Source organism: Rhinoraja longicauda, chromosome 23, assembly GCF_053455715.1.
Source record: "Rhinoraja longicauda isolate Sanriku21f chromosome 23, sRhiLon1.1, whole genome shotgun sequence".
Lineage (NCBI taxonomy): Eukaryota > Metazoa > Chordata > Chondrichthyes > Rajiformes > Arhynchobatidae > Rhinoraja > Rhinoraja longicauda.
In genome coordinates this window covers 26,000,764-26,028,649 of record NC_135975.1, presented here as the reverse complement: position 1 = coordinate 26,028,649, position 27,886 = coordinate 26,000,764, and the positions used below count along the sequence as shown (strand labels likewise).

At 40.0% G+C, this 27,886-nt stretch overlaps 1 protein-coding gene across 3 annotated transcripts in view; it reads right to left on the bottom strand.

Moving 5' to 3' along the window:
* Positions 1-4,182: 4,182 nt before the first annotated feature.
* abcd2 (ATP-binding cassette, sub-family D (ALD), member 2) overlaps positions 4,183-27,886 on the bottom strand; it is a 42,343-nt gene continuing 18,639 nt past the window's right edge. For 2 of the 3 annotated variants that reach the window (XM_078419875.1, XM_078419876.1), the window contains 5 exons: positions 21,224-21,369; positions 16,568-16,713; positions 13,869-13,953; positions 10,630-10,755; positions 4,184-9,236 (listed from right to left, as the gene is read on the bottom strand). In XM_078419875.1, coding sequence (XP_078276001.1) covers positions 9,026-9,236; positions 10,630-10,755; positions 13,869-13,953; positions 16,568-16,713; positions 21,224-21,369 — 714 coding nt within the window. In that variant the 3' untranslated portion in view covers positions 4,184-9,025. Of the gene's footprint in view, positions 9,237-10,629; positions 10,756-13,868; positions 13,954-16,567; positions 16,714-21,223; positions 21,370-27,886 lie in introns of all 3 variants that reach the window. The other variant, XM_078419874.1, reaches the window with a different exon arrangement.

The following is a 27,886-nucleotide window of genomic DNA, read 5'->3' as shown; positions in this document are numbered from 1 at the left end:
ATAACATTAAAACTCATCAAATAATTGATGCAATGTAGGCTGATAACGTATTGAATTTTAAAAAGTGTGATAATTTTTGTTGTTGTCAGATTGAAGGAAGATGGACAATAGTGTTCCTCAATGGTTCCCCTGATGCACCATTGACAAACGACTTGAATATCAGAATTTAATCCAGAGGATCATGACTTTTGGCAGAAGGACTAAGAAGAGGCAGTGTAGACTTTGAACATAAAACAGTAAAGCACAGGAACAGGCCCCACAGCTTGCAATGTTTGGGCTGAAATTGATGCCTCGTTAAACTAATCTCATCTGCCCGTGTATGATCCATATTCCTCTATTTCCCTGCGCTTCCATGTGCCTATCTAAAAGTCTCTTAAATGCCACTGTCATATGCGCCTCCATCATCCCTGGCAATGCGTTCCTCACTACTGAGGGCAATGCCCTCACTGTGCAAAAAACCTACCCTGCACATCTCCATTACACTTTGCCCTTCTCACTTTATATCCACGCCCTCTAGTGTTGAACGTTTCCACCTTGGGAAAAAGTTTCTGTGTATCTTATCTCTGCCTCTCTTAATTTTATATAGTTCTAGCAATGCTCCCCTCAACCTCTGACATTTCAGAGAAAACAATCCAAGTCGATCCAACCTCTCCCTGCAGCAGAAACCCTCTGATCCAAGCACCATTCTGGTAAACCTCCTCTGCATCCTCTCCAAAGCTTCCACATCCTTCCTGTAATGGAGCGGCCAGAACTGCATGCAATACTCCAAAAGCAGCCTAACCAAAGTCCTATAGAGCTGCATCATGACTTCCTGACTCTTGTACTTAATGCCCTGGGCAACGAGGGCAAGCATACCATACACATTCTTTACCACTCTATCTACTTATGATACCACCTTCAGTGAGCTATGAACTTGGATTCCAAGATCCCTCTGCACATCAATGCTGCTAGGGCTCTTGCCATTAACTCTATACTTTCCCATTATATTCAACCTCCCAAAGTGCCAACTCCTAAACTCGCACTTGCTCGGGTTAAACTCCATCTGCCATGTCTCGTCCCATTTCTGCAGCTGATCTATATCCTACTGTAACATCTGACAGCCTTCCTCATTTTCTGAAACTCCTCTAATTTTGTAGTCAGCAAATTTACTTAACAACCATCCACATCCATATATATGTATATGTATCATAAGCAGCAGTTGTCCCAGCACAGATCCTTGCAGAACACGATGGCAACATGGCACGGCAGTACAGTTGCTGCCTTACAGTGCCAGAGACCCGGGTTCGATCCAGACTACGGGTGCTGTCTGCACGGAGTTTGTATGTCTCCCCGTGACCTGGGTGGGTTTTCTCCGAGATCTTCAGTTTCCTCCCGCGCTCCAAAAACGTACAGGTTTGTAGGTTAATTGGCTTAGTATATGTAAAAATTGTCTCCAGTGTGTGTATGATAGTGTTAATGTGCGGGGATCGCTTGTCCACATTGTATCTCTAAACTAAACAACACTGTCCGCAGCCCTCCAGCCAGAATATCTTCCTTCCACTGCAACCCTCTGTCTTCTATGAATAAGCCTTTTCTGAATTCATACTTCCAAGTCATCATGAATCAGATTCATCTTAATGTTCTGGATAGGTTCACCATAAGGGACTTTATCAAAAGTCTTACTAAAATCCATGTATATAACATCCACTGTCATCGGTCTCCTTTGTCACCTACTCAAAAAAATCAATCAAGTTAGTAAGACACAACCTGCAACACATAAAGCTATGCTGGTTATCCCTAATTTGCCTCGCTTCCAACTCTTAACAATGCTACCTTCCCCCTGGTCACCCTTTCATTTTTAAATAGGTGTAACATTTCCTTAATCTGATTGGCCAATGACATTGCATGGACCTTGTAGATTGGCGAGACAAAGCGTACATTTTCGCTGAACACTTACACTTGTCCCGCTAAGGCCTACTGGATTTGCTGGTTAACCACTGTACCTCTCCTTCTCATGCTGACCTTACTGTGTGGGGCCTTCTCCGTTGTCAGAGCGAGGTCACATACAAATTGGAGGAACAGCACCTCATATTTTGCTTGGGGAGCTTGGGCAGTTCACCAGTCTGAACGTTGAATTCTCCAGTTTTAGGAAACTTCTACAAACACCCTCCTCTTTTGATTTAGTCCACTACAAAAATGTTTATCTAAATAGTTTTCCTTTAGAACTTCCATAGAAACATAGAAAATAAGTGCAGGAGGCCATTTGGCCCTTCAAGCCAGCACCGCCATTCATTGTGATCATGGCTGATCATCCACAATCAGTAACCTATGCCTGCCTTCTCCCCATATCCCTGGATTCCACTAGCCCCTGGAGCTCTATTCAACTATCTTTTAAATTCATCCAGTGAATTGGCCTCCACTGCCTTCTGTGGCAGAGAATTCCACAAATTCACACCTCTCTGGGTGAAAAAGTTTCTTCTCACCTCAATTTTAAATGGCCTCCCCTTTATTCTTAGGCTGTGTCCCCTGGTTCTGGACTCCCCCAACATTGGGAACATTTTTCCTGCATCTAGCTTGTCTAGTCCTTTTATGATTTTATATGTCTCTATAAGATCCCCTGTCATCCTTCTGAACTCCAGTGAATACAAGCCGAGTCTTTCCAATCTTTCCTCATATGACAGTCCCTCCATCCCAGGGATTAACCTCGTGAACCTACACCGCACTGCCTCAATAGCAAGGACATCCTTCCTCAAATTAGGAGATCAAAACTGCACACAATACTCCAGATGTGGTCTCACCAAGGCCCTATACAACTGCAGGACTTCTTTGCTCCTGTAGTCAAATCCTCTCGTTATGAAGGCCAACATGCCATTAGCTTTCTTCACTGCCTGCTGTACCTGCACGCTTACTTTCAATGACTGGTGTACAAGGACACCAAGGTCATGTTGCACTTCCCCTTTACCTAATCTGACACGGTAGAGACAATAATCTGCCTCCTTATTTTTGCCACCAAAGTGGATAACCTCACATTTATCTACATTATACTGCATCTTCCCACTCACTCAACCTGACCAAGTCACCCTGCAACCTCCTAACATCCTCTTCGCAGTTCACACTGCCACCCAGCTTTGTGTCATCCGCAAACTTGCTAGTGTTACTTCTAATTCCATTATCCAAATCATTAATATACATTGTAAATAGATGCGGCCCCAGCACCGAGCCTTGCGGCACTCCACTCACCACTGCCTGCCATTCTGAAAAAGGCCAGTTTATTCCAACTCTTTGCTTCTTGTCTGCCAACCAAATTCTCTATCCATGTCAATACCCTACCCCCAATACCACGTGCTCTAATTTTGCTCACCAACCTCCATCGGAATAAAGTGGACATTCTCTGTTTAGTAATATATAAGTAGAGAAGATTTGAACTTCACTGGTTTGCTATCTTCAGTGTGATTGACTGGCCTAATAACATCACTGCTGAAGGGCACCTCATCTGCCAAGGACACGCCTCATTCAAAATATATACCTGAGATTATAGATGGTAAAAATTGTTGTGCAGCTGTAAGTGCACAATTTGAACCCAATATGAATATACACAGCTCAAGCGGGCACTGTGCCACCACTATCTGCTTGTTCTTTAGGATGCACAATACATAATCAATCAGTCCCAAAGCAAATGAAAGAATGACCATGATTTCTGTCTACAGTATTTCAGGTACAATCCATTGGTATTCTGACAGTGTTTGTAATTGTATGGTTATTGTCTTATTATTATGGTTGTACAACATTTTCAAAGGATCTCTTTCTTGTTTTGATTCACCAGGTACATGTTTGTGCATGGTGGTGCAGCACATAGATAACAATAATCAATTTCTGTAATCATGCTTCTAACCTTAGCTGAGCGAGTGCTACCCTGCTAAAGGTGCCATCTTGTTAAGATATTAAAGACCTCATCGGCATTAAGAATTTAATCTCCTGAACTCCGAGTTCATCTGGTGTGCAGGCTATTATTTATTACTGTAATAATTTCACTAAAGCACATTAGCTGGCTACGTTTGTGGTACTCTAAACAAATTAGGCCTCTACGTGATGAGGAGGACTACTTCAAAAGTATGTCACCAACTATAGATATTCTGATAACATGAATAGCTTACATAAATTTAAGTCGTTTATTTGCCTTTTTACTTCATATATGTCCTTTTGTAGTAAAGATTACAGGATTGAACATTAATGTTGGTTCAGAAAGTTTTAATATGTATAACAATATAACTATTGTTTTTCATAATACTTGATACACAGTGCATTTACATACGGATTAAACTGCAATTGAAAGGCAAAAAAGAATTTCACAATCATTGAGGCGATTTTTAAAAATTCATTTCAGAAAATGCAACTTAGTCCCTGTAGTGTCGGGTTGCTCAAAATACCCCACCACAAATCATTTAAGTCGAGCTTTCTTCAGATTATTTAATTCAAACTGTACAAAATCAAAGTATTTCGGATAGAACATAATTTGGCCGTACATGTATATTGCTTTGGTTGGTAAAAAGTACGACATGAAAAATGCATTCTACTGCACTTTGATACTACATGTTTATCCAATTCTCCTTTCTGCTCCAACAAATGATATTGGGAAATTCTAGCTGGTAGGAGCATAGTATACAGAATACATTTGATTACAAATGTACACAACGTCATTTATTTTCATTCAAGGTCGACAACACCTGTTTACAACAGATTTGCCTTGATCAAATGTTATAGCATTTCTCCAATTCTTGATATCAATTGAAAAATCTAAAGATTATGAGCATATTTGCAAAATTTGCTAATTGCTAGTCATTGTACTGGAATTATCAATTCAGAAAGTAAAGACCTGCAAATCATGCAAGTTATTGTAAATATTTTCAAGTCTCAGTATAAAATTTAATTCATTTTTTATTACAAATCTTTCAAAACACAAAACAGTCATGTTCATTCCCACACATGCTCTTTTACAGTCACATTCTGGTCCAGCCATATGAATATCGTTGAAGCTACTATACATAACATTTTCACAAAAATGCATATCACTAAGTTTACCTACATCATGCACAGGACATTTTAGAACATGAAACTGAGGAGCTGAGGGTCATGCTCTGGTTAGAAGAGCATGATACCTTTTAAAAACAGTATTTAATGGCATGCGAGTACATGCAAATTATCAATTTATCATGAAAGACAGTTTCAAGAAAACAAACTGTCTATTTCTAAAACAAAATACACAAAACATTAAGGAATGATATTGGGGCCCCATGGATTTTAATACAATTAATTAAAAATTACCGAACTCAACAACTGTTTGTTAAATCGAAAAGCCAACAAGGAGAAAGTTCAGGAGATTGCAGGCATTTATTTTGCAAGTTCAAATACTGGTTTCAGCTGCTGTTTGAGCTATAGTATTCCTCATTGCAAAAATCCCATACATTGTACATGGTTTTGCATCAGCAAAGCATGAAATGAGATGGATGCAAGATCAGCTCTGCATCATAGAAGCACATCCCCATTTAGGCCAATCAACAACTTAAAATCCACTGATTTAACCCTCATGGTAAGAAAGGAACCAGCAGAACTTCAAAAATCTGGTTTTCCATAATTTGCAACAGTAAACAATAAGGCATGGTATCTGAGTGCAAGTGTAAATGCCAAGTACATAGAGCAAAAATGTTTTTTTTAAGAAGAGACAAGCCTATGCATGAATGAGTTTTAATAAATGGATAAACACTTTTCAAAGGAATAAAGTGAACCTATGAATAAAAATAGAATATGCTCATAAGACCAAAGTCTTTAACCTCTCCCTTCTCCATCCTGAGGTTCCCACCTATATTAAGATGACCACTGTGATCCAAAGAAAGGCAATGTAGCATGTTTTGTAGGGAAGGACCAAATCAGGGAAGGACCTTCACAGTAAATGGCAGGGCCCTGGGAAGTGGTGTAGACCAGAGGGATCTAGGTTTGCAGGTAAATAGTTCCCTGAAAGTGTGTCACTGGTAGATGGAGTGGCCAAGAAAGCTTTTGGTACATTGGCCTTCATTTGTCAAGGTATTGAGGAAAAAAGTTAGGATGTTATGTTACAGATGTACAACATGTTGATGAGGCTGCATTTGGAGTATTATGTTCATTTTGGTCACCCTGCTGTTGGAGGTATGTCATTAAGCTGGAAAGAGTGCTGAAAAGATTTATGTTGCAAGGACTTGCAAGCCTGAGCTATAGGGAGAAGTTGAGCAGGCTAGGACTTTATTCCTTGGAGTGCAGAAGGTTGAGGGGTGGTCTTATAGGTATATAAGATCACAAAGGGAATTGTTAGGGTGAATGTAGGATGAGTCTTTTACCCAGAATAGGAGAACCACGAACTGGAGGACATAGGTTTAAGAAGAGAAGGGAAAAATAGTACCGAGGGGGACCTTTTTCCACAGAGTGGTGAGTATATGGAACAAGCTGTCAGAGGAGGAAGTTGAGGCAGGTACTATAACAACATTTAAAAGACATTTGGACAGGTACATGGATATGAATGGTTTAGAGGGACATAGGTCAGGCATGGGCAGGAGGTGGGACTAGCATAGTTGGGACACCTTGGTTCAGCATGGACATTGGGCTGAAGGGCCTGTTTCCTTGTTGTTTGACTCTAGCATGCCTTAATAACTATCATCCAGTGGTTCTTACGTCCACCATAATGAAGTGCTTCGAGATGTTGGTCATGGCATATATTAATTCCAGCCTACCAGCAGCCTCGATCAACTGCAGTTCGTCTACTGTCGCAAGAAGTCCACGGCAGATGCCATCCTCCTGACTACACTCATCAATGGAACAACTGGATAACATGTACACCTACGTCAAGACTGAAATATATTGATTATAACTCCACATTCAATTTCAACCAAACTCATCTCCCAACTATTGGACTAAGGAGTCAGTATTCTCCTCTGCAACTGAATCCTCTACATCCTAACCTATGGACCACAATCATGAGAATAGACAATACATCCTCCACAATAATCCTCAACACAGGTACCTTCAGTGTTCTCAGCCTCTTACTTTACTCACAACTGTGGCCAAATTCTGCTCTAATTCCATTTGCAAGTTTGCAGACCACACCAATGTAGCGATGAAATGGAGTATAGGAAGGAGATAGAGCAACTAGTAGATGTTAAGACAACAACCTTTCCATCAATGTTAGGAAGATGAAGTAGCTAGTTACTGACTTTGGGAAAGGAGGTGGTGTACACGCTCCAGTCAGCATCAACAGCGCTGAAGCAGAGATGGTCAAGATCTTCAAGTTCCCAGGCATAAATATCAACAAGAATTTATCCTGGACTAAGCACGTTGAAACCACAGGCAGGAAAGCACATCAATGACTCAATTTCCTCAAAAGACTAAGGAAGTTCAGCTTGTCTCCAATGACTCTTACCAACATTGATGGATGCACCATGGAAAGCATCCTATCCAGATGCATCATAGCTTGGTTTGGCAACAGCTCTGCCCAAGACGGCAAAAAATTGCAGCTGCCTTGGAAGAGCAGCCAACATAATCAAGGTCCACTTACATCTCAGTCATTCCCTTCTTCCCCTCTCCCATCAGCAGAAGCTTCAAAGCACATACCAATGCATTCAGAATCAGCTTCTTTCCCACTGCTATCAGACGACTGAATGGTCCTCTTATAAGCTAAAGTTGCAGTCCTGATTCCCAAACTACCTCATTGCGGCTCCTGCACTTTTTTTTGCACTTCACATTCTCTGCAGCTATATTATAATTGTTACCACATTATTCTGCACACTGGTATTTTTCTCTTTGCACTGTTATATTTGCATTTGACTTGATTGTACTCGTGTACCACTTGATTTGACTGGATAGAACACAAGTAAAATGTTTCATTGTGTCTCAGTATGTGACACTAAACCAATACTAGTACAAGAACGTGTGCAGAGACAAAGAGCTCATTTTTTAGACTAATGACCTTTCACCTGCAATGATTGAAATCATTGACCCAAAACATTATATTTCTCTCTGCAGATGCTGCCCAATCTGCTGAGTATTTCCAGCATTTTTGTTTTAGATTTCCAGCATCTGCTATTTCATACTTTGAAAGTTCAACCAAGTTTTTAAAAAATACAGTTTTAACCTTTTCAGTGGTATAATGAAGATATAATTAATACAATAATCTATTAATTGAAGTAAAATATGGATGTTTTGTGTTAATGTCCACTGTAATAATTATTGTTTGAATGAACAAATCTACATCAGATCATTTTTTCATTAAAACAAATGAGTAGTTTTGAATTCCATATAATGTGGAACATATACAAGCATAAATTCATTACTTAGATCTACAAAAATGCAGAAGTTATGTTTGGTAATATATACTGCTTTTGTAACAGCAATGGGGAACTAACAGTCTGAAATGTAAGCACAGCTGAAATGTTAAATCTTATACTATTCACTCATATTGCACTAAAATAAATCATATGTTGATACAAGAAACCCTCTCTCTTTCCTCAAAACAATGCAACCTAGGAAGTAAAATAAAATACTGTTTGGACTTATTGCAAATGAACTGCCTGGGTAGAGTGGTAAAAAAGATAATGGTATGGTATCATCCATATCAAAAATCTAGCCCAGCACTTGTACCAGATGATACCTGATACTAAGTTAACATAAAATGAGGCTCATTAAATATTAAAATTGAGAGGAGCATTCAATTGCATTGATAGACATTAACCATTTCCCTAGAACACGTACATTCTAGTTTCCTCTTAAAATTCATAGTACTTTTTAAAATCAGTGCTGTCAAATTTATTACCAAACGCTAATATTACAATAATGTAAACTATCAGAAAAGTTAACATGTTAGTTTCAAACGAATGGTGAGATTGCATCCAAAAGTTAACTTATTTTACTGAAGAGTTAAAGACTTTAAATAAATAGGAAAATCTGTTTACTTTATATTTGTTTGCATCATGCAATTCTTTTGTAGCTCCTCTTGTCATATTATTCACATTCATTGGCTGCATCATTACTCTTCAGTTCCAGTAGTTCTGAGCACAGAGTATTCTCCCAAAATTTTGCACAGTTCATTCAGTCGCTGTTGCATTTGCGGGACTCCAGCCAGTTGAGACTCAAGTCTCTGCTTTTCCTCAGCCAGTGAGAGTCGCGTAGCAGTATCTAATAGTTCAAATCGCCAACCACCCTCCCCATCAAACTGTAATAGGTGTGTGTGGTATTTCCTGCAAAATTAAATTGCATGAATCTTATACAGTCCTCATCCACGTAGCAAATAACAAAGCTTCCAGATTAAATTATTCTTGCTGTTAACAACATGTTAATTTTAGGAATCTACAGCTGTTTCTTTCATTTCACTTCATAAATTTTGCAACAGCCACTTGCTCCGCCAAAGCATTTAAATATTTTAGAAGAAATTTGACTACCCATCATTGAAGAAGCGATGACTATGTCAATGCAAGTTGAAATCATGCAAGTCCATTCACTGGGAAAAAAAGGTTAATCTGTTGGATAGCAAAGGGCATGAGGCACGTTTCAAAATGCATTACTGAAAGAAATGTTGCATCGTAGATAGGTGACTGGAACAAGAAAAGCAGGCAGCAGAGTCAAATAAAAGTGAAAAAACGGCAAATGTTGGGAATCTGAAAGAAAACTGGGAAATCGTGGAAAACCTCAGGATGTCAGACTGATCTTTGGAAAGAGAAACGGTCAATAATTTGGGTCTGTGGCCCTTCATCAGAACTGGGAAAGAGAGAGCTGCAAGTCCAAAGTAAAAACTGAGAATAGAATATCCTGGCAAAAATCCAGCAGACAGGCAGCAGAAGCAGTAAATTGATGCTATTTGCATTAGAAAGATGCAAGTAACATAATCCCTAAGAATGTGGTCTCTGATGGATAGTTCTTTCCAATCTATATTATCACTGTGGAGATTGGCACAAGAGGAGTGGAATTGGATTGTTATCTAAATTACCAATTATGATAAACCAGGGGGAAAATGCAGAAAGACACAATTAGAATTACAGATTATGTGTCAATTCCTCAGAAAAAATAAATTTGAGTTTTCTCTTAATATACACAGTAACATTTGCAGTCTATTAATGAAATGAACAATTACCTAGAATTTGGTGCAGGCTGCACCAATAGAAAGCAGGATGTTGCATGATTCGCACACTTGATGCATGGAGATGAAATAAGCATTTTTAAATATATAACTGGGCAAACTAATTTATGGTTGTACATCATCACATTCAGTAATTCAGCAGATATCAAATGAATGTTTCAAACTATAGATGCATCAAATCAATGAAGCAAGTGGCTGCATTTTTGTATTATGATTTTCAATACATAAATACAAAACAAAATTTGTAAAAAATGCTTGACACAAATCTTATTACGATGCTTTCATATTCCTCAGAATCGAATATTTATCCAGGCCTCGGTCTGAAATAACATATCAAGATGAATTCGATTTATATCTGCATTAGTGGTGCTACAGTAGAGGAGAATATAAAATTCAGAATTCAGCAAAGAAAAATTACAGCAATTAATTTATTCCTAGTTTGCATGCAACTGTATAACATTCTTTCATTAGAATATTTGTAACACCGGAGTACTCACCATAGAGATGGCCGATGAGTAATAGAAAGTAACGATATCCCCGAATCCTTTGCAGTCTGAAATATCTTGCCCTCAACATCAATACTCACAGCACTTGTACATTCATCAAGTAATGCATATTTTGGTCTAAATAAAATCAAATAAACTTTGTGAACTACAATAACCACTGGTATATTCCCAAGAAGTTTTTTTCTTATAACAATTGATGTAAATCTTACATAAATTTAGAAAACTATAAATTTAATTGAAGTCAAGTTAAGCAAGTAAGGGATATTAAATTGCAAATAAGTATTTTATAACGTGTAGATTCTGAATATTTTCTGCAATGCTATTTTCATTCGCTGATATGAAACAGATCCTTTTCAGAACCAGGAGTGTACACAGAACATAGAATGCAGCCTTCGGCCCACAATGTTTGTGCCGAACACTACTCTCCCATCATAGATGAGGCCCTCATTCGTGCCCAAGAGGAAGTGTTCCAATACTAGAACATCCGAGATGTCCTCATTCTTTAGGGAATGGGGGTTCCCCTCTCCTGTCATAGATGAGCCCCCCACTCGTGTCTCCTCGGTACCCCGCAGCTCTGCCCTTGCTCCCCCTAGTCACAACAGACATAGTCCCCCTAGTCCTTACCTTCCACCCCATCAGCCGTCTGAAATTTCCACCACCTCCAATGGGATCCCACCACTAGCCACATTTTTCCATCTCCATCCTCCATCCGCAGAGATCGTTCCCTCTGCGACTCCCTGGTTAACTCATCCCTTTCCACCCAAACCACCCCCTTCCCAGGTACCTTCCGCTGCAACCGCAGAAGATGCAACACCTGTCACTACACCTCCTCCCTCGACTCTGTCCAGGGACCCCGACAGTCCTTTCAGGTTAGGCAGATGTTCACTTGCACCTCCTCCAACCTCATCTACTGTATCCCTTGTTCAAGATGTGGACTCTTATACATCGGCGAGACAAAGCAGACTGGGCAATCGTTTCGCGGAACACCTTTACTCAGCCTGCGTGAACCAACCTGATCTCCCGGTTGCTGGACACTTTAATTTTCCTTCCCATTCCTACACAGACCTTTCTGTCCTCGGTCTCCTCCATTGTCAGAGTGAGGCTAAACGCAAATTGGAGGAACAGCATCTCATATTTTGCTTGGGCAGCTTACAGCCCAGTGGTATGAATATTGATTTCTCTCACTTCGGGTAGTCCCAGCATTCCCTCTCTCTCTATCCCTCCCCACCCAAATCGCAATAGCTTCTTATTTTCACCCGACAAACAGCTTACAATGGCCTGTTTCCTTTATCATCATTACTTTTTTTGCATATCTTTCATTCATTGTACGGTATCTCTCCTCATCACCGTCTATATCTCTCGTTTCCCTTATCCCAAATCAGTCTGAAGGGTCTCGACCCGAAACGTCACCCATTCCTTCTTTCCAGAGATTGAAATTGCCACCTTTAGTGAGCTATGAACTTGGACTCCAAGATCACTGTGCACATCAATGCTTGCTGTTAAGGGTCTTACCATTAACTAACTGTGTACTCTCTCCTTACTTTCATCCTCCTAAAGTGCCGAACCTCGCACTTGGTCAGGTTAAACTCCATCTGACATTTCTCCATCCATTTTTGCAGCTGATCTGCATCCTGCTCTATCTTCTGACAGCCTTCCTCACTGCCTGCAACTCCCCCAATTTTGGTTTTGTAAACAAACTTACTCACTGACCCATCCACATTTACGTCAAGGTGTAGTCCATCTGGTCTAGGTGACTTATCAAGCTTCAAGAGCTTTGAGCGTATATTGTGGGTAGTCTTTATTGTCTCCAAAGGAAACAGTTAACTACCTGACTCAGATGGAAATGGATTATGTACTTTGACAGATTTAATTATTCTACAATATTTGTTATATATGTTCCAGAAACAATCTTTTAATGCATTATGAACCATGCACAAAACAGCAGTATACTCCCACATGGAAGATCCAAGGATAGCAAATGGTGGCAACGAACTTGAAATGTGGCTAATGCACTACAGATATATGATGGCATATTTGGTTTCCTATTTTGACATAATTCTGCTGTTTTGGCAAATATATCTAAAATAAGGGATTACCAATAAAACTAATAGTTTAATGTGATGAATGGAAAGGATCACAAATAAAAGAACCAAATATTTTCCTGTCATGTGGATCAGCAAGATGATGGAAGCAATTTTACTAATATACATGGAATTGACATAACAAACTCAGAATCGTTACAACATGGAAAGAGACTTGTGTGCTCATCAAACCCATGCTGGCACCGGCTAAGAACTATCACATCAATCCCACTTACACTGCTTTTTTTCTCAGCTTCATATAATTTAGTTCTTCTTCAAGAATCTATCTCGTTCTCTTTTAAAAGTGCAAGTAAATTTACTGCTGCCACCATGTCAGAGAATGAATTTCAGATCATGACTACTTAACTTAGAAAGATTTTCCTCATGTCACCCTGGCTCATTAAGCATTCATTTTAAAATCAATGTCGTCTCATTCTCAACCCTTCTACCAAATGGAAGTGTCCTTGTTTCACTCTTCTTCAACCCTTCATGATCCTGAACATGACCGTGCTATCTAATCAAGTACAAATCCTCTCTAATAAAAGCATTTTCTGCGTTTTCAGTCTATTCATCAACTGAAATCCCCATTCCCAGGCACCAATCTACTATATTTTTGCTGCACTGTCTCAAGTTTCACACATTTTCCACAGTGTGGAATGAGGGATGGACAAGATTACCAGTGAATGACCAGATAAAGTGACTACAGGATAACAAAAAGAGCAATTTAGTTTACATATTTAGCACGGTAGCGCAGCGGTAGAGTTGCTGCTTTACAGCGAATGCAGCGCCGGAGACTCAGGTTCGATCCTGACTACGGGTGCTGCACTGTAAGGAGTTTGTACGTTCTCCCCGTGACCTGCGTGGGTTTTCTCCGAGATCTTCGGTTTCCTCCCACACTCCAAAGACGTACAGGTATGTAGGTTAATTGGCTGGGTAAATGTAAAAAAAAATAAAAAATTGTCCCTAGTGGGTGTAGGATAGTGTTAATGTACGGGGATCACTGGGCGGCACGGACTTGGAGGGCCGAAAAGGCCTGTTTCCGGCTGTATATATATGATATGATATGATATGATATTATTTAAGTAAGCAAACATAATATTTTGATCAATCTAGTAATAACTTTCAACGTTTGTCTTATAGCCCACTCACTTCTGATAAAACATTCGTGCCATCCCCATTCTTTGTTTCTCACCCCCAGACAAGACATCCTTCCAGTCAGAAAAGGCATCCCACCCTGCAACAGGAAAAAATATAATGCTCACTTACTGTAAAAAAAATCAAAATTCTGTCAAATTAAACAAAGTACTTAGTGAATTTTGCATCATATTTTCAAAATTTCATTATTTATTATTGGAAGTAAACTTGTTCAAATATATTGCTTGCATTGACCAGGAATGGATCTAACCATTCAGATTTTTCAGATATATAAAGAATAAGACAGAGGCAAGAATGGACATTTGACCACTGGCAAATGATGCAAGAGAAGTAGTAATGGGGAACAAAGAAATATCGGACAAACTGAATACATTTTTGCAATAGTTTTCAGTATAAGACGCCAAAACATGCCAGAAATTCAGCAGTGAGTGCAGTCGCTGTAAGTGAGAAGTTGCTTGGAAAGCTAAAATGTCTGAAGGTGGATATAGGAGGAGCCCATGGTATTAGAGGCAAAGTTCTAGCATGGATAGAGGATTGGCTCTCTGCCAGAAGGAAAAGAGTGAGCATAAAGCGGCTTTTCTGATTGGAAGCCGTTGACTAGTGGTGTTCCTCAGGGGTCAGTGTTGGATCTGCTACTTTTCACGTTGTATGTTAATGATCTGGATGATGAAATTAATAGCTTTGTGGCCAGGTTTTCAGATGATATGAAGATAGGTGAAGGGGCAAGTAGTGTTAGGGAAACAGGGAATCCACAGAAGGACTTACAGGTTGGTAGAGTAGGGAAAGTGGCAAATGGAATACAGCTCAGCAAATCATGCGGTCATGCACATTTTGTATTTAAATGAGGAGAGAATTTAGAAATCGGAGGTGCAAAGGGACTTGGGAGTGCTGGCGCAGGATTCCCCAAGGGTTAATTTGCAGGTTGAATCAGTAGTAAGGAAGGCAAATGCAGTGTTAGCATCAATTTTGTGAAGACGAGAATATAAAGGCAGAGATGTAATGCTGAAGCTTTATAAGGTCAGCCCACATTTGGACTATAAAGTCAGAGAGTTATACAGCATGGAATCAGCCCCTTCACCCCAACTCATCATGCCAATCAAGATACTAGTCCACTTTTGCCTTTTGTTAAACGAAAATTCATTCATTACGCGATAGAAATTCTAGAATGGTTAGTTTCTGCAAGCTCCATGTTACCAACATGACCTTGGTAACTTTAAATGACTGCTCCGGTAACCTGCATTTTATGTACCATCAAGGTTACTACAGAATAATAGTATTAATTTTAACCTCATTTTATGAGATAAGTCAATCTTGTAAGGGCGGGTATATCTTTCTTCACACGGTACAAATATTAAGTTCCCAGTTTCTAACATAAAAGAAACAAGAACATTGCTACATGTAGACTTTAGAGATAGTGTGGAAACAGGCCCCTCAGCCCACTGAATCCATACTGACCAGCGATCCCCATACACTAGCACTATCCTACATGCAAAGGACAATTTTACCAAAGGCATTAATCTACAAACATCTTTGGAGTATGGGAGTAAACTGAAGCACCTGGAGAAAACCCACATGCTCACAGGGAGAACGTACATACTCTGTACAGACAGCATCCAGTCAGGATTGAACCCAGGTCTCTGGCGTTGTCAGAAACAACTCTACCGCTGCGCCAATTTGCAATCCTCTCCTGGAGAATATTTTCCATTAGCATTAAAAAAAAATCATATTTTCCTTTCCATGTCAACATTTGGTCTTGCCGATGAGCGGGAGGCTGCATGGCAACACCGGATGCATTAGATGAAGTTAGCGGAGGTGCATGTGAACCTCCATCTACCTGAAAGGACTGCTAGGGTCCCTGGATGGAGTTGAGGGATGAGATCTAGCAACAGATTTTACATTTCCTGCAGCTGCTGGGGAAAGTACCTGGGAAGGGGATGGTTCGGATAGGAAGGGACGAGTAAAAAAAGGAGTGGCATAGGGAGTTGTATCGCAGAAGGGGGAAAGGGGTGGGGATGGGAAGATGTGACTGGTGGTGGAATCATGTTGAAGGTGATGGGAATTTTGGAGAATGATTGAATTCTTTCCCTATCATTTTATGCCCAACTCTTTTCTCCTCAAATGTACTCCTAACACTTTTAATTATTTGATAAAATATTAGGTTGCCGTTCTTGATATACTTTCCTGCAACATAGTATCAAATGTTTATTGGTTAAACTCCTGTTGAGATATTACGACAAATTATTCTTCTAGATGCACAATGGTCAATCACATTCACTGCTCCACAAACAATGACTTTAAATGCACAACTTTATGAAAATTCATGCAATTCATTAAACAAGAATTCATGTAATGTTTTTGTATTAACTAATATTTCACTGTATAGCTTCAGAATTACTTATGATAATTTGGAGACTACTTTGTTCCGTAAGATAAACAATCACTACCACACAGCCAGAAGTTCATTTCTATTAACTATTTATAGTTGATTTTAAAATAAAACACATTAAATTACAAATGACCATAAATAGTAGTGGAGCCAGGAGACGAATTATATAATTGTTAATATAGTATAAAAAAATATTATATTTACCAAGTACAAACTTAGAAATAAATTCCAATGGCACACTTCAATTAAATTATCTCACAGAAATACTATCTATTAAAAATAAGCATTTTTGGAATGAAACTCATACCTCCCTCTCTCTGTACTATGTGATTCAAGTGCACAATATCTAGAATATGCTCCAGATCCAGATCTGCATATCCTTTCTCATGCATGTCTTCCACAGAATCCGGATAGATAACCTGATCTCTTAGAGTTCCAACAGACATGTAAGGCCTGTGAACCCAGATAAAAATAAACCATTAACTTGGCAAAAATAAAAGACGTACCATTTACACAAAAATCTATTTTGAAAAAAATTGGAAGGTAACAGATTTAGAAAGAACATATCCTAGTTACAATAGTACACAATGTAATTTTGTTTAGTTTAAACTACAGTCCGAATGTTTCAAATAAAAAAATATTATGAAGATAATGCCCCTGTCAATGGCTGTACTTTGAGTCATATCTCATCTTTCATTTACAACTAGAAAGTGTTTTGTCAGGGAATACGCTCAGAATCAAAATCGACAATAATACTTTAGTCAGTCTCAATTTTCTTACTACTTGCCCATCTACTCAGGCTATTTTTCTGAACAGGTAGGAAAGCTAACAGCAGAAGAGTGAAGAAAATAGCAAGTCCCAACAAAAGTATAGACCTGCACCTGTGCAGGTCTTACTTTTGCCCATTATTTGGTCTCAAACTTGTGGAAGAGCCAGGGTTGATTTAAATCAATAAACAATGCTCAAAGATTAAGAGGTTTGGGTCATATTTTTTTTAACCATTTTTTTCTTGAATTAGCACATTATTGGTTAACTGGGATTAGTGGCATGTCAAAAATAAATAATTACTCCAGCATTTTGTCTCCATCTTCAAAATAAATAATCCCAATTATCCTTTATTTCAAAATGAAAAAAAAATCAGTTTGTGAAATAACACTGAAATACGTATCTGGTACAAGAACAAATTGGAACAGGAGGAGGACATACATCCCCTTGAGCTTCCTTCAGCACGCAGTGTAATTGTGGATGATCTGATCTGATTTAGACTCAACTCTTGAACTCTTATGTATACAGAGATGCTCTCTCATTTTAGAGTGTGCAACATTTGCATGCTAAGATCTAATCCAAGGAGGCTTCCTGAGACAGCGTGTCAATAGTCCAACTTGAGGAGGAACCATACTGGACTTTGTACCAGGTATCGAACCAGCCTGGTGATTGGTATTTCAGTGGGATAATATTTTGGGAACAGTGAACACAACTTCATAAGTTTCAAGAGGGTTATGAATAGGGATAAGTCTGGACCTTTGGGGAAGGTAATAAATGTGGGTAGGGCACATAGTAGCATTATTAGGCAGGAGCTACTGAGAGTAAATTAGGAGCAGTTATCAATGAAGAAGAGACATCATCTGACATGCTCTTTTAAAGAAATGAGTCTTTTTTTAGTCTTTTTGAACAGATTACCAGAGCTCAACAGCAGTATGTTCCAGTAGAGAAAGGATAAGGAAGGCAAGGTAAGGGAACTTTGAATGACCAGAGGGGTTCTAAATGTTGTCCCAATTTAGAATCCCAAGACAATCCCAAGGCTTTTTAGATTTGCATTAGATACTAGAAGGTAACCTGGGAAAGGTAGGATGTTCAAGAATAAAGGAGTGAATTTATGCTTGCAGCCTAAGAATATAGTTGAGATACTAAATGAGTACCTTGTGTCAGTATTCACCAAGGAGATGGACATGGAAGAAAATTAGATCAGTGTGAGGAATACCAATACGCTAAGGCAGTTTGAGATCATAAGATCATAATAGGATCAGAATTAGGCCATTCGATCCATCTAGTCTACTCCGCCATTCATTCATGGCTGATCTATCTCTCCCTCCTGACACCATTCTCCTGCCTTCTCCCCATAACCTCTGACACCCATACTAATCAAGAATCATTCTCTCTCTGCCTTAAATATATCCACTGACTTGGCCTCCACAGCCTTCTGTGGCAAAGAATTCCACACATTCACCACCGTCTGACTAAAGAAATTCCTCCTCACCTCCTTCCTAAAAGAATGTTTTTTAATTCTGAGGCTATGACCTCTAGTCCTAGACTCTCCAACTAGTGGAAACATCCTCTCCACATCCACTGTACCCAAGCCTTTCACTATTCTGTACATTTCAATGAGGTCCACACTCATTCTTCTGAACTCCAGCGAATACAGGCCCAGTGCTGTCAAATGCTCATCATATGTTAACCTACTCATTCCTGGGATCATTCTTGTAAACCTCCTCTGGACCCTCTCCAGATCCAGCACATCCTTCCTCAGATATGGTGCCCAAAATTGCTCACAATATTTGAAATGCAGTCTGACTAGCACCTTTTAGAGCCTCAGCATTACATCCCAGTTTTTGTATACAAGCCCTCTCAAAATAAATGAGATCATTAATAACTATTAGATTCACAGAATGCTGGAGTAACTCAGCAGGTCAGGCAGCATCTCAGGAGAGAAAGAATGGGCAATTTTGGGTCGAGACCCTTCTTCCGATCATTACTACAGGAAAGATAAATTATGAGAAAGAGTTAAATGCCAACAAACAATGAACTGAAGTAAAATAAGTAAAAACAAAGACATAACCTGCTGTTTTCCTAGTCTCCTGTACAGGAATCTCCTTCCAAATGTACCAGCAGCTGTCACTCGCATCATTTCAGACATGGGCTCAGTCAAGCAAGTCATACTTCCAAAACAGCTACAAACTGCCTGTTGCCTTTCGAATCTCCAGCCACATCCAGCTCAGATTCATTCCATTGTTAAAAGGTGCATTAAACTTCTTAAAAATAGGAACATGACTTCAATTAAGTTGCAAATGAACTACTGTGTGGGTCTCTTTCTGCTCTTCATAAAAGACAGTCAAGGGATGGCCTAATAAAGGTACATAAAACCAGGAAAGGTTTTGATAAAGTGGATAAATATAAAACGCTACCACGTGTGGTGAAGAGAAAGCATCATTCCTCAAAAAATGCAGTGGATAATTTATGTAACTTATGTCAGAAGAATTGAGAGAATGTGGAACCAACTACAGCAGAAAGTGGTTGAGGAGAACAGTATACACTTGAGGGGTGGCATGAGGCTGAAAGGATTCAAGGGTTACTGAAACATTAAGGCAAAATAAAAAAAGGAGAGCAAGTTTGCATGAAGTACAAACACCAGCATAAACTGGGTGGGAGCAGAATGGTCTGTTTCTGTGCCATGTATCCTCATGTGATTCAGGAAGAATATTTATGTCAGCTAATGACTTAGGTCAAATGTAAGCCAAGTTTAAACCAGAATATGTTAAAAATGTTTCTGGACTTAGCTGGGATGTAATTATTCACAAGTTTTTAAACCGTTATGAAATTATACAGGATTGGCAATCAATTCTTTCCGCCCTTAAATGTATAGGCAAATCTTTTCTGAAATCAAGTGCAATATGAAGGAAGTAATCTGGGAAGTCAATGCCTGGAGCAGGTCTCAAAGATTGTCAAGACTTGAATAATGATTGTTATGGGTGAACCTGGGTGCAATGGACCACATAATCTTCACACAAGCTGAGGGTATAACGGAAGAAAATATGGGAGTAGATAACCCATCTTTTTAGTCTCTTTCACAGTGCATGGCATGTTCTGTCTTGTCATTCTTGTGACAGACACAAAATGGTGGAGTAACTCAGCGGGTCAGACAGCATCTCGGGAGAAAATGGATAGTGCCCCTTCTTCAGACTCATTCTTGTGTTCTTTTATTTTCATCACCATAAAAACTTTCAGACCTCTTCCCCAACACATTGATTCTAACCAGAAACATTTGGAGAAGGATGACAGTAAATCATGCACGTGATTACTTCCATCGCTAAACCTGGCACCCAAGAGTTAAAAAAGGCTCAACTAGAAATGACCCATGAGAGATTTCTTGGGGCCTGGTGAAGTCCTTCTTCAACTTCTCACAAAGCTTGTAACACAGCAAGGTGTTCACCCTTGTAGTCAGGAAGTGAAGTGCAATTTCATGCCAGCAGTTTGCGATTCTCCCATAACATACTACTTGACAGAGCATGCATTAGATTCTATGGAAACACTGGCAGAAACCACCCAAAGTCTACATGCATCAGTGGAAGCTATCAGATCCCATGACAGCTGTGCATGATCGAGTACATCCAGGAAGAGACAACACCCATTTTACCCATTGGCATGGGTCTGAAGGTAGTGAATCCAATCATTATTTGTTTTCAGGACAATGCCAGCAGCTGATGAGGAAACTTCTACTCTCCATTTGGATGATAGCAATTGTATTTCCAGCACTGATACTCCAACAACTCCCATGTGTTTGTAACTGGCTTAGACTGGCGACTCTCATGCCATGATGCTACAATTCCATCCATGGTATTTAATCCTGGTTTCACTCACAATTTGACGGATGAGGTAGGGAGGGTAGTGCAGACAAAGCAAGTTAAAAGTACTCCTCATGCACAGCCACACATGCTCCACAAACTGATTTTGTGGGCTGCACTAATTGTGCAGGTTTATTGCAATTGCACAATACAAGCATAAAAGCATTAACATTCACCAGATTTGTGCTGCATGTAATAACTTCAAGCTCATTCAATCATGAGCCAAAAATGCGACATGAAAACAAATTGGCAAAGCTCAGAGAACGAAAAACATAAAAAGACATTGATTGCATGTCTTTTAGCAAGGCAAAGGTAAAATGTTTCAGCGAAACTAAAGCACTCACCTCTGTGGAATATAGAACATATGCTGAGGAGGAGGCTTATACAATACCCCTCCATATACCGGCCAGAGACCACTCAATATCCTGAATAAAGAACTTTTTCCACATCCATTTGGGCCAGTAATAAGGAGATGCATGCCTTCATCAACCTACGAAGCAAAATTCAGATGAACAAAAACAAATTATTGCTCAAATTATTACAAGCACACTTTTATACAATTATGTATAATCCAAAGAAATATTTTTTCAAATATTAGAAATGAACAATTATAAAGACCACAATTCTTTTTAGGTTTTAGTTTACATCAGCATGTTTTCTGAATCAATATTGATGGCCAATACTCATGAACCTTTTCTTCACAACTATAGTTGAAAATAAATTGAACATCAGATACAAGTCTAAATTTAGAGATTTTATAGCTTTTGTTTATTTCCATACAGAACTGGTTTACTTCCAACAGGATTTATATTAATATGTTCTATCAGCAATTTAATGGACATGATGAAATTATTGGCTCAGATGGAATCAAATTGAGTTGTTCAGGGAGATCAAGAAAACCCTGAAGAAGCAGAAAGCAAATACAATTAGCATTCAAGATGCAAAACTGGTTATTAAGATCTACAGTGCCCTCCAGAATGTTTGGGACAAAGACCCATCATTTATTTATTTGCCTCTGTACTCCACAATTTGAGATGTGTAATAGAAAAAATCACGTGGTTAAAGCGCAGTGTCAGATTTTATTAATGTAGAAATTACAGCTGTGTTTATACATAGTCCCCCATTTCAGGGTACCATGTTTGAGACACATGGCTTCACAGGTGTATGTAATTGTCTCCTTAATGCAGGAATAAGAGAGCTCTCAGTTCCTAGTCTTTCCTCCAGTCTTTCACCTTTGGAAACTTTTATTGCTGTTTATCAACATGAGGACCAAAGTCGTGCCAATGAAAGTCAAAGAAGTCATTATGAGACCGAGAAACAAGAATAAAACTGTTAGAAACATCAGCCAAACCTTAGGCTTACCAAAATCAACTGTTTGTAACATCATTAAGAAGAATGAGCTTACTAATCGCAAAGGGACTGACAGGCCAAGGAAGAATCTCCACAGCTGACGACAGAAGAATTCTCTCTATAATAAAGAAAAATCGCAAACACCTGTCCGACAGATCAAAAACACTCTTCAGAAGTCAGGTGTGGATTTGTCAATGACCACTGTCCGCAGAAGACTTCATGAACAGAAATACAGAGGCAACATTGCAAGATGCAAACCACTGGTTAGCCGCAAAAATAGGATGGCCAGGTTACAGTTTGCCAAGAAGTACTTAAAAGGGCAACCACAGTTTTGGAAAAGATGAGACGAAGATTAACTTACATCAGAGTGATGGCAAGAGCAAAGTATGGAGGAGAGAAGGAACTGTCTATGATCCAAAGCATACCACCTCATCTGTGAAACACGGTGGTGGGGGTGTTATGGCCTGGGCATGTATGGCTGCTGAAGGTACTGGCTCACTTATCTTCATTTATGATACAACTGCTGATGGTAGTAGCATAATGAATTCTGAAGTGTATAGACACATCCTATCTGCTCAAGTTCAAACAAATGCCTCAAAACTCATTGGCTGGCGGTTCATTCTACAGCAAGACAATGATCCTACAGCAAGACTGATCCTGCACCTATTGTCTATTGATCCCAAACATATTGCTAAAGCAACAAAGGAGTTTTTCAAAGCTAAAAAAGGGTCAAATCTTGAGTGGCTAAGTCAATCACCCGATCTGAACTCAATTGAGCATACCTTTTCCATGTTGAAGAAAAAACTGAAGGGGACTGGCCCCAAAACAAGCATAAGCTAAAGATGGCTGCAGTACAGGCCTGGCAGAGCATCACCAGAGAAGACACCCAGCAACTGGTGATGTCCTTGAATGCAGTCATTGCATGCAAAGGATATGCAACTAAACATGACATTGCTGTGTCTCAAACATTATGGTGCCCTGAAATGGGGGGGGAAGACTATGTATAAATACTGCTGTAATTTTTGCATGGTGAAACTAAAATGTATACAAATGGCCTTTATTAAAATCTGTCAATGTGCACTTTAACCACATGTGATTTTTTTCTATCACAAATCTCAAATTGTGGAGTACAGAGGCAAATAAATAAATGAAGGGTCTTTGTCCCAAACATTATGGAGGGCACTGTAATTTATTTCATAAAAAGAAAGTCATGGAAATGAGGCACAATAGCAAAAAAGGAAATGAATTAAAATGGAAATGAGTTTCCACGAAAGAGTTGATGTGGGGAAAGACAGATGCATTGATATAGCAGTGTGATTAAAACTTCTTTGCCAGAGCATTGCAGCTGTTTTCTATCAATGGCAGAGATCATGGGTGTAAATCTGTCATCTAACCTGACTCTTTTTCTCCATATTGTGATTAAGCAGAGGGCATTACAATTCCCAGAAGTCTTAAAACTGAAACTTAAATCTAAAGGAAATGAACCTGTGAGAAACATAAATCATTACAACTGATAAAATTGAGAATGCTTAAATAATAAGATAAGAGATATGATGATCCAACACTGATAGACTGTTGTGTCTTCGGGTTTGATGTCCTGATAATAACGACACAATTCAGGTTGTTTCAGTTGCCTTAATTTACTCCTTTATTCAGCTCCTTGCCTGTGTGGCGTAGTGATACTGAAAAGTGCTTACATACCTAATCACAGTGTGTGTGTGTGTGTGGTGAGTGTGCCTGATACAAAGTAGTGCAGGAGGTTGGGACTGCTACAATGAATATGTAGCATATGTAACATCCCCCCTTCTCAAAAGAAAAGAATAAAAGTTAGTGACACTAGAGGATTTCCAGAGCGAGGGTGGCAATCCTGTAGCAGATACCGTGGGATTATTCTGCCCACATTCATGGCATTCTGCTTTCTACTATACTACACAACAAAATATATAATGGCAGCTTGTTTTCTTTCAGGTAGTGCGTAGCCAGTCAAGAGTCATGTCTTGGCGTGACTTGTGACTTGTCCCTTCCAGTGCTAGCGATAACGCGCTGGGGGTAAGATGTTGCTCCTGGATCTAGTAGATCTGGTTGTTGCCTGCAGTGTTGCACTCGATGTATTGGTGACTTGTTGAGTCGTTTCCTGGCCATTGGTTGGTGCTGGTTGACTATATAACTCACTGGTAGCAGTTTGTGAGAATGTGTTGTCATCAATGGCAGGTGTTGCTGTTGCTGTGGGTGGTGTCCTAGGAGTTGCTGGTGTTGTCTTTGAAGTTGCAGGTGTTGACATTTCAGGTGTCGGGCGGATGTGAATTCTGTTTCGTCTCAACTGCCTGCCCGGTTCTGTCTCTATGATATATGATTTTGGGGTTCCAGCCCTACTGGTGATTTGTGCTGGGGTCCATTTCTTTGTTATTGGATCCTGAGCATGTACGTTTTGGCCTTGAAATAGTTCAGGCAAGTACTGTGCATTTTTGTTGTATTGTTTCAGCCCCTCCTCCTGGGCAGCTGCCAATTTTGCCCTTGTTTCTTCTTGGTCGATAGGGGGTTGGATTTTGCTTGGCAGGGTGGTTTTGTATTTCCTGCCATTTAGCATTTCTGCAGGAGACTTCATGTCAGCCTTTAGTGGAGTTGCCCGTAAGGATAATAGTGCCAGGTTTGGATCCTCCTTTGCCTCTCGGCATTTTATTAGTATTTTCTTGGCTGTCTGTACTTGCCTTTCAATAAACCCATGGCCCTTTGGGTAATGTGGTGAAGATGTTGTGATTTTGAACCCGTATTCGGTGGCCAGCTCTCTGAATTCCCGAGATGTGAATTGGGTTCCATTGTCACATACGATCTGCTCAGGTATTCCTTGCTCTGCAAACAACCCTCTAACAATTGACACAATTGTTTTAGCTTTCAAGTCCTTTATGTTTCTCACAAATGGGAATTTGGAGTAGTAGCAGGCCATAATCAAATACCATTGCTGGTTCTCTGTGAACAGGTCTGCTCCGATGGTTTGCCATGGCCGGCTTGGGATATCACTGGGTGTCATTTCCTCCTTCTGTTGTGAATTCCTGTATTTTTGGCATATGTGGCATGTAGATACCAGCTTTTCTATGTCCTTGTACATGCCTATCCAGTACACAGCGGATTTAGCACGGAGTCTGCACTTTTCCATTCCTAAGTGTCCTTGGTGGATCTTTTCGAGGATTTCTTTTTTCATGGACTTGGGTATGATGATTCGTGATCCGGCCAGCAGGACTCCATTCTCTACCGAAATATCATCACGGATGGTCCAGTATTCGCGGAGGATAGGCTGAACTTGTTGTCTCTTTTCTGGCCACCCCTGTATTACCATTTGGGTGAGGAGCTGGAGTTCTTCATCTCTGGCTGTTTCCTCTTTAATCTGTTCCAGCTTCACGCTTGTCACACTCACAATGTGGTGGATCTTTATGCTCAGCCCTTCCATCTCTTGTTTGTCATGTGTTGATAGTCTGGATAGGGCGTCAGCTAGCAGCAGGTCTTTTCCTGGCTTGTATCTGATGTTGTAGTCGTAGCTCTGTAGCCTCAGTAATAGTCTCTGTAGTCTGGCTGGTGCTTTGGTGAGGTTTTTTTTTCCGATTTGTTCTAGAGGGCGGTGGTCTGTTTCGATGTCGAAATACCTTCCATATAGGTAAGTGTGAAATTTCTCGCAGCCATAGACTACTGCTAAGAGTTCTCTCTCTATGTTTGCGTACCTTGATTCTGTAGGAGTGAGTGCTTTGGATGCATACGCAATAGGTCGGCCATTTTGTATCAGTACTGCTCCAACTCCTCTCATGGAGGCATCAACTTGGAGTGTTACAGGTTTCTGTCTGTCATAGTACTGCAGGATCGTTTCTTTGCTGATGAGTTGTTTTAATTTCCCAAAATCTTGGCTATGTGAAGCACACCAATCAAATTCAGCGTCGTCTTTCATCAATTCACGGAGATTTGCTGTATGATTAGCAAGCTTAGGTATGAAGACTCCCATGTATTGTATGAGCCCTAGGAAACTTCTTAACTGTTTCTTGTCTTTGGGTTCCTCCATGTGGTTGATAGCATCCACTTTTGTAGGGTCCGGTTTCACTCCTTCTGCAGAGTAAATCAGTCCAAAGAATTTGCACTCCCTTTCTTTGATTATGCATTTGTCTGCATTGAGCTTTATGCCGGCTCTTCGAGTTTTTTCCATAGCCTCATGGAGGTTGTAATCATGCGTGTTTTCATCTCTGCCGTATACTTGGATATCATCTGCTATCCCGATTGCCCCTTTACAGCCTTTGTATGTTTCATCTATTTTCCGCTGGAAGACATCTTGACTCACCTTCAGCCCGAATGGGAGCCTGTTGAATCTGAATCTGCCAAATGGCGTGTTGAAAGTGGTGAGCATTGATGACTTCCGGTCTATTTTGACGTTCCAATATCCATTGCTAGCATCCAGCTTGCTGAACACCTTGGAACCGGCTAGTGCGGGTGTGATCTCTTCAAGGGTTGGAGTTGGATAATGGTCGCGCTTCAATGCATTGTTCAGATCCCTGGGATCAAGGCATATCCTTAGTTTTCCGTTTGGCTTTTCTTTGATAACAATTGAATTTACCCAATCAGTTGGTTTAGTTATTGCTGTGATGATGCCCTTTTCTTCCATTTCGTTTAGTTGTTCCCTTAGCCTCTCTTTCAGTTCAAGGGGAACACGGCGGGGTGGGTGGATCACTGGCTTCACACTGGGGTCTACTGTGATATGGTATTCGTATTCCTCAAAACAACCAACGGTATCGTCAAAACACTCTGGGTACATGTCCATCAATTCTTCTTTGTTCCTGATGGGCGGCCGGTTTTTGATGGGTATGTTTCTGTCAATTCTGCAGGAGTTTGTCTTGATTTCATAGTTGATTGACACAATCTTCAGTCTTTGGCACGTGTTCAGGCCGAGAATAGCAGGTCCTTTCGATTTAGTGATGAAGAAGGGGCATTTCACTTCTTTCCCTTTGTATGTTCCTGCTATGATTATTTTGCCTAGCTGTGGGATTATGGAACCTCCGTATGCAGCTAGGACTACATCGCTACTTCCAAGGATTCCTTTCCTGACGCTGCCATCTTTTGTCATGTGTTCAGGGAATATCTTTCCGTAAAGATTGACTGGTAAGATATTGCTCTGGGCTCCAGTATCAATTTTGAGCCTTAGATTAATCGTTGTTCTTTTCTTTCCCACTTTTTTCTGTAGTTGTATTATAGTATATGCTTCCTCTCTGTTGCTATGTGTTTTGCTGTTTCCCATTTCGTGGACGTCAATGGTCCCAACGGAAAGGAATTCTTCCTCAGAGGTATCTGAGGTTATCTCCTCTTCCTGTTGGACGTGTGCGTGTATTTGTTTCCTTCTCGTATTTCTATCGTTCTTTGACCATTGCTGCTTTGGCTTGGTGCTGTATGATTTTGTTGACCTACACATTTTCTTCCAGTGGTTAGGCCTCCCACATGAGTTGCAGGTAGTCCCGTATGCTGGGCACGCCCTGCGATCATCAAATGCATGCTCTGTACCGCAGTTCCAGCAGCTTCTTTGGCTTGCTTGTTTGTTTGCATGCCTAGAAAATGTCTGCTTTGGAGCCTTTAAGGTGGAGCCAGGGTCACGTTTTGAGAGAGCGTCTATATTCACTCTGGTGCTGCTC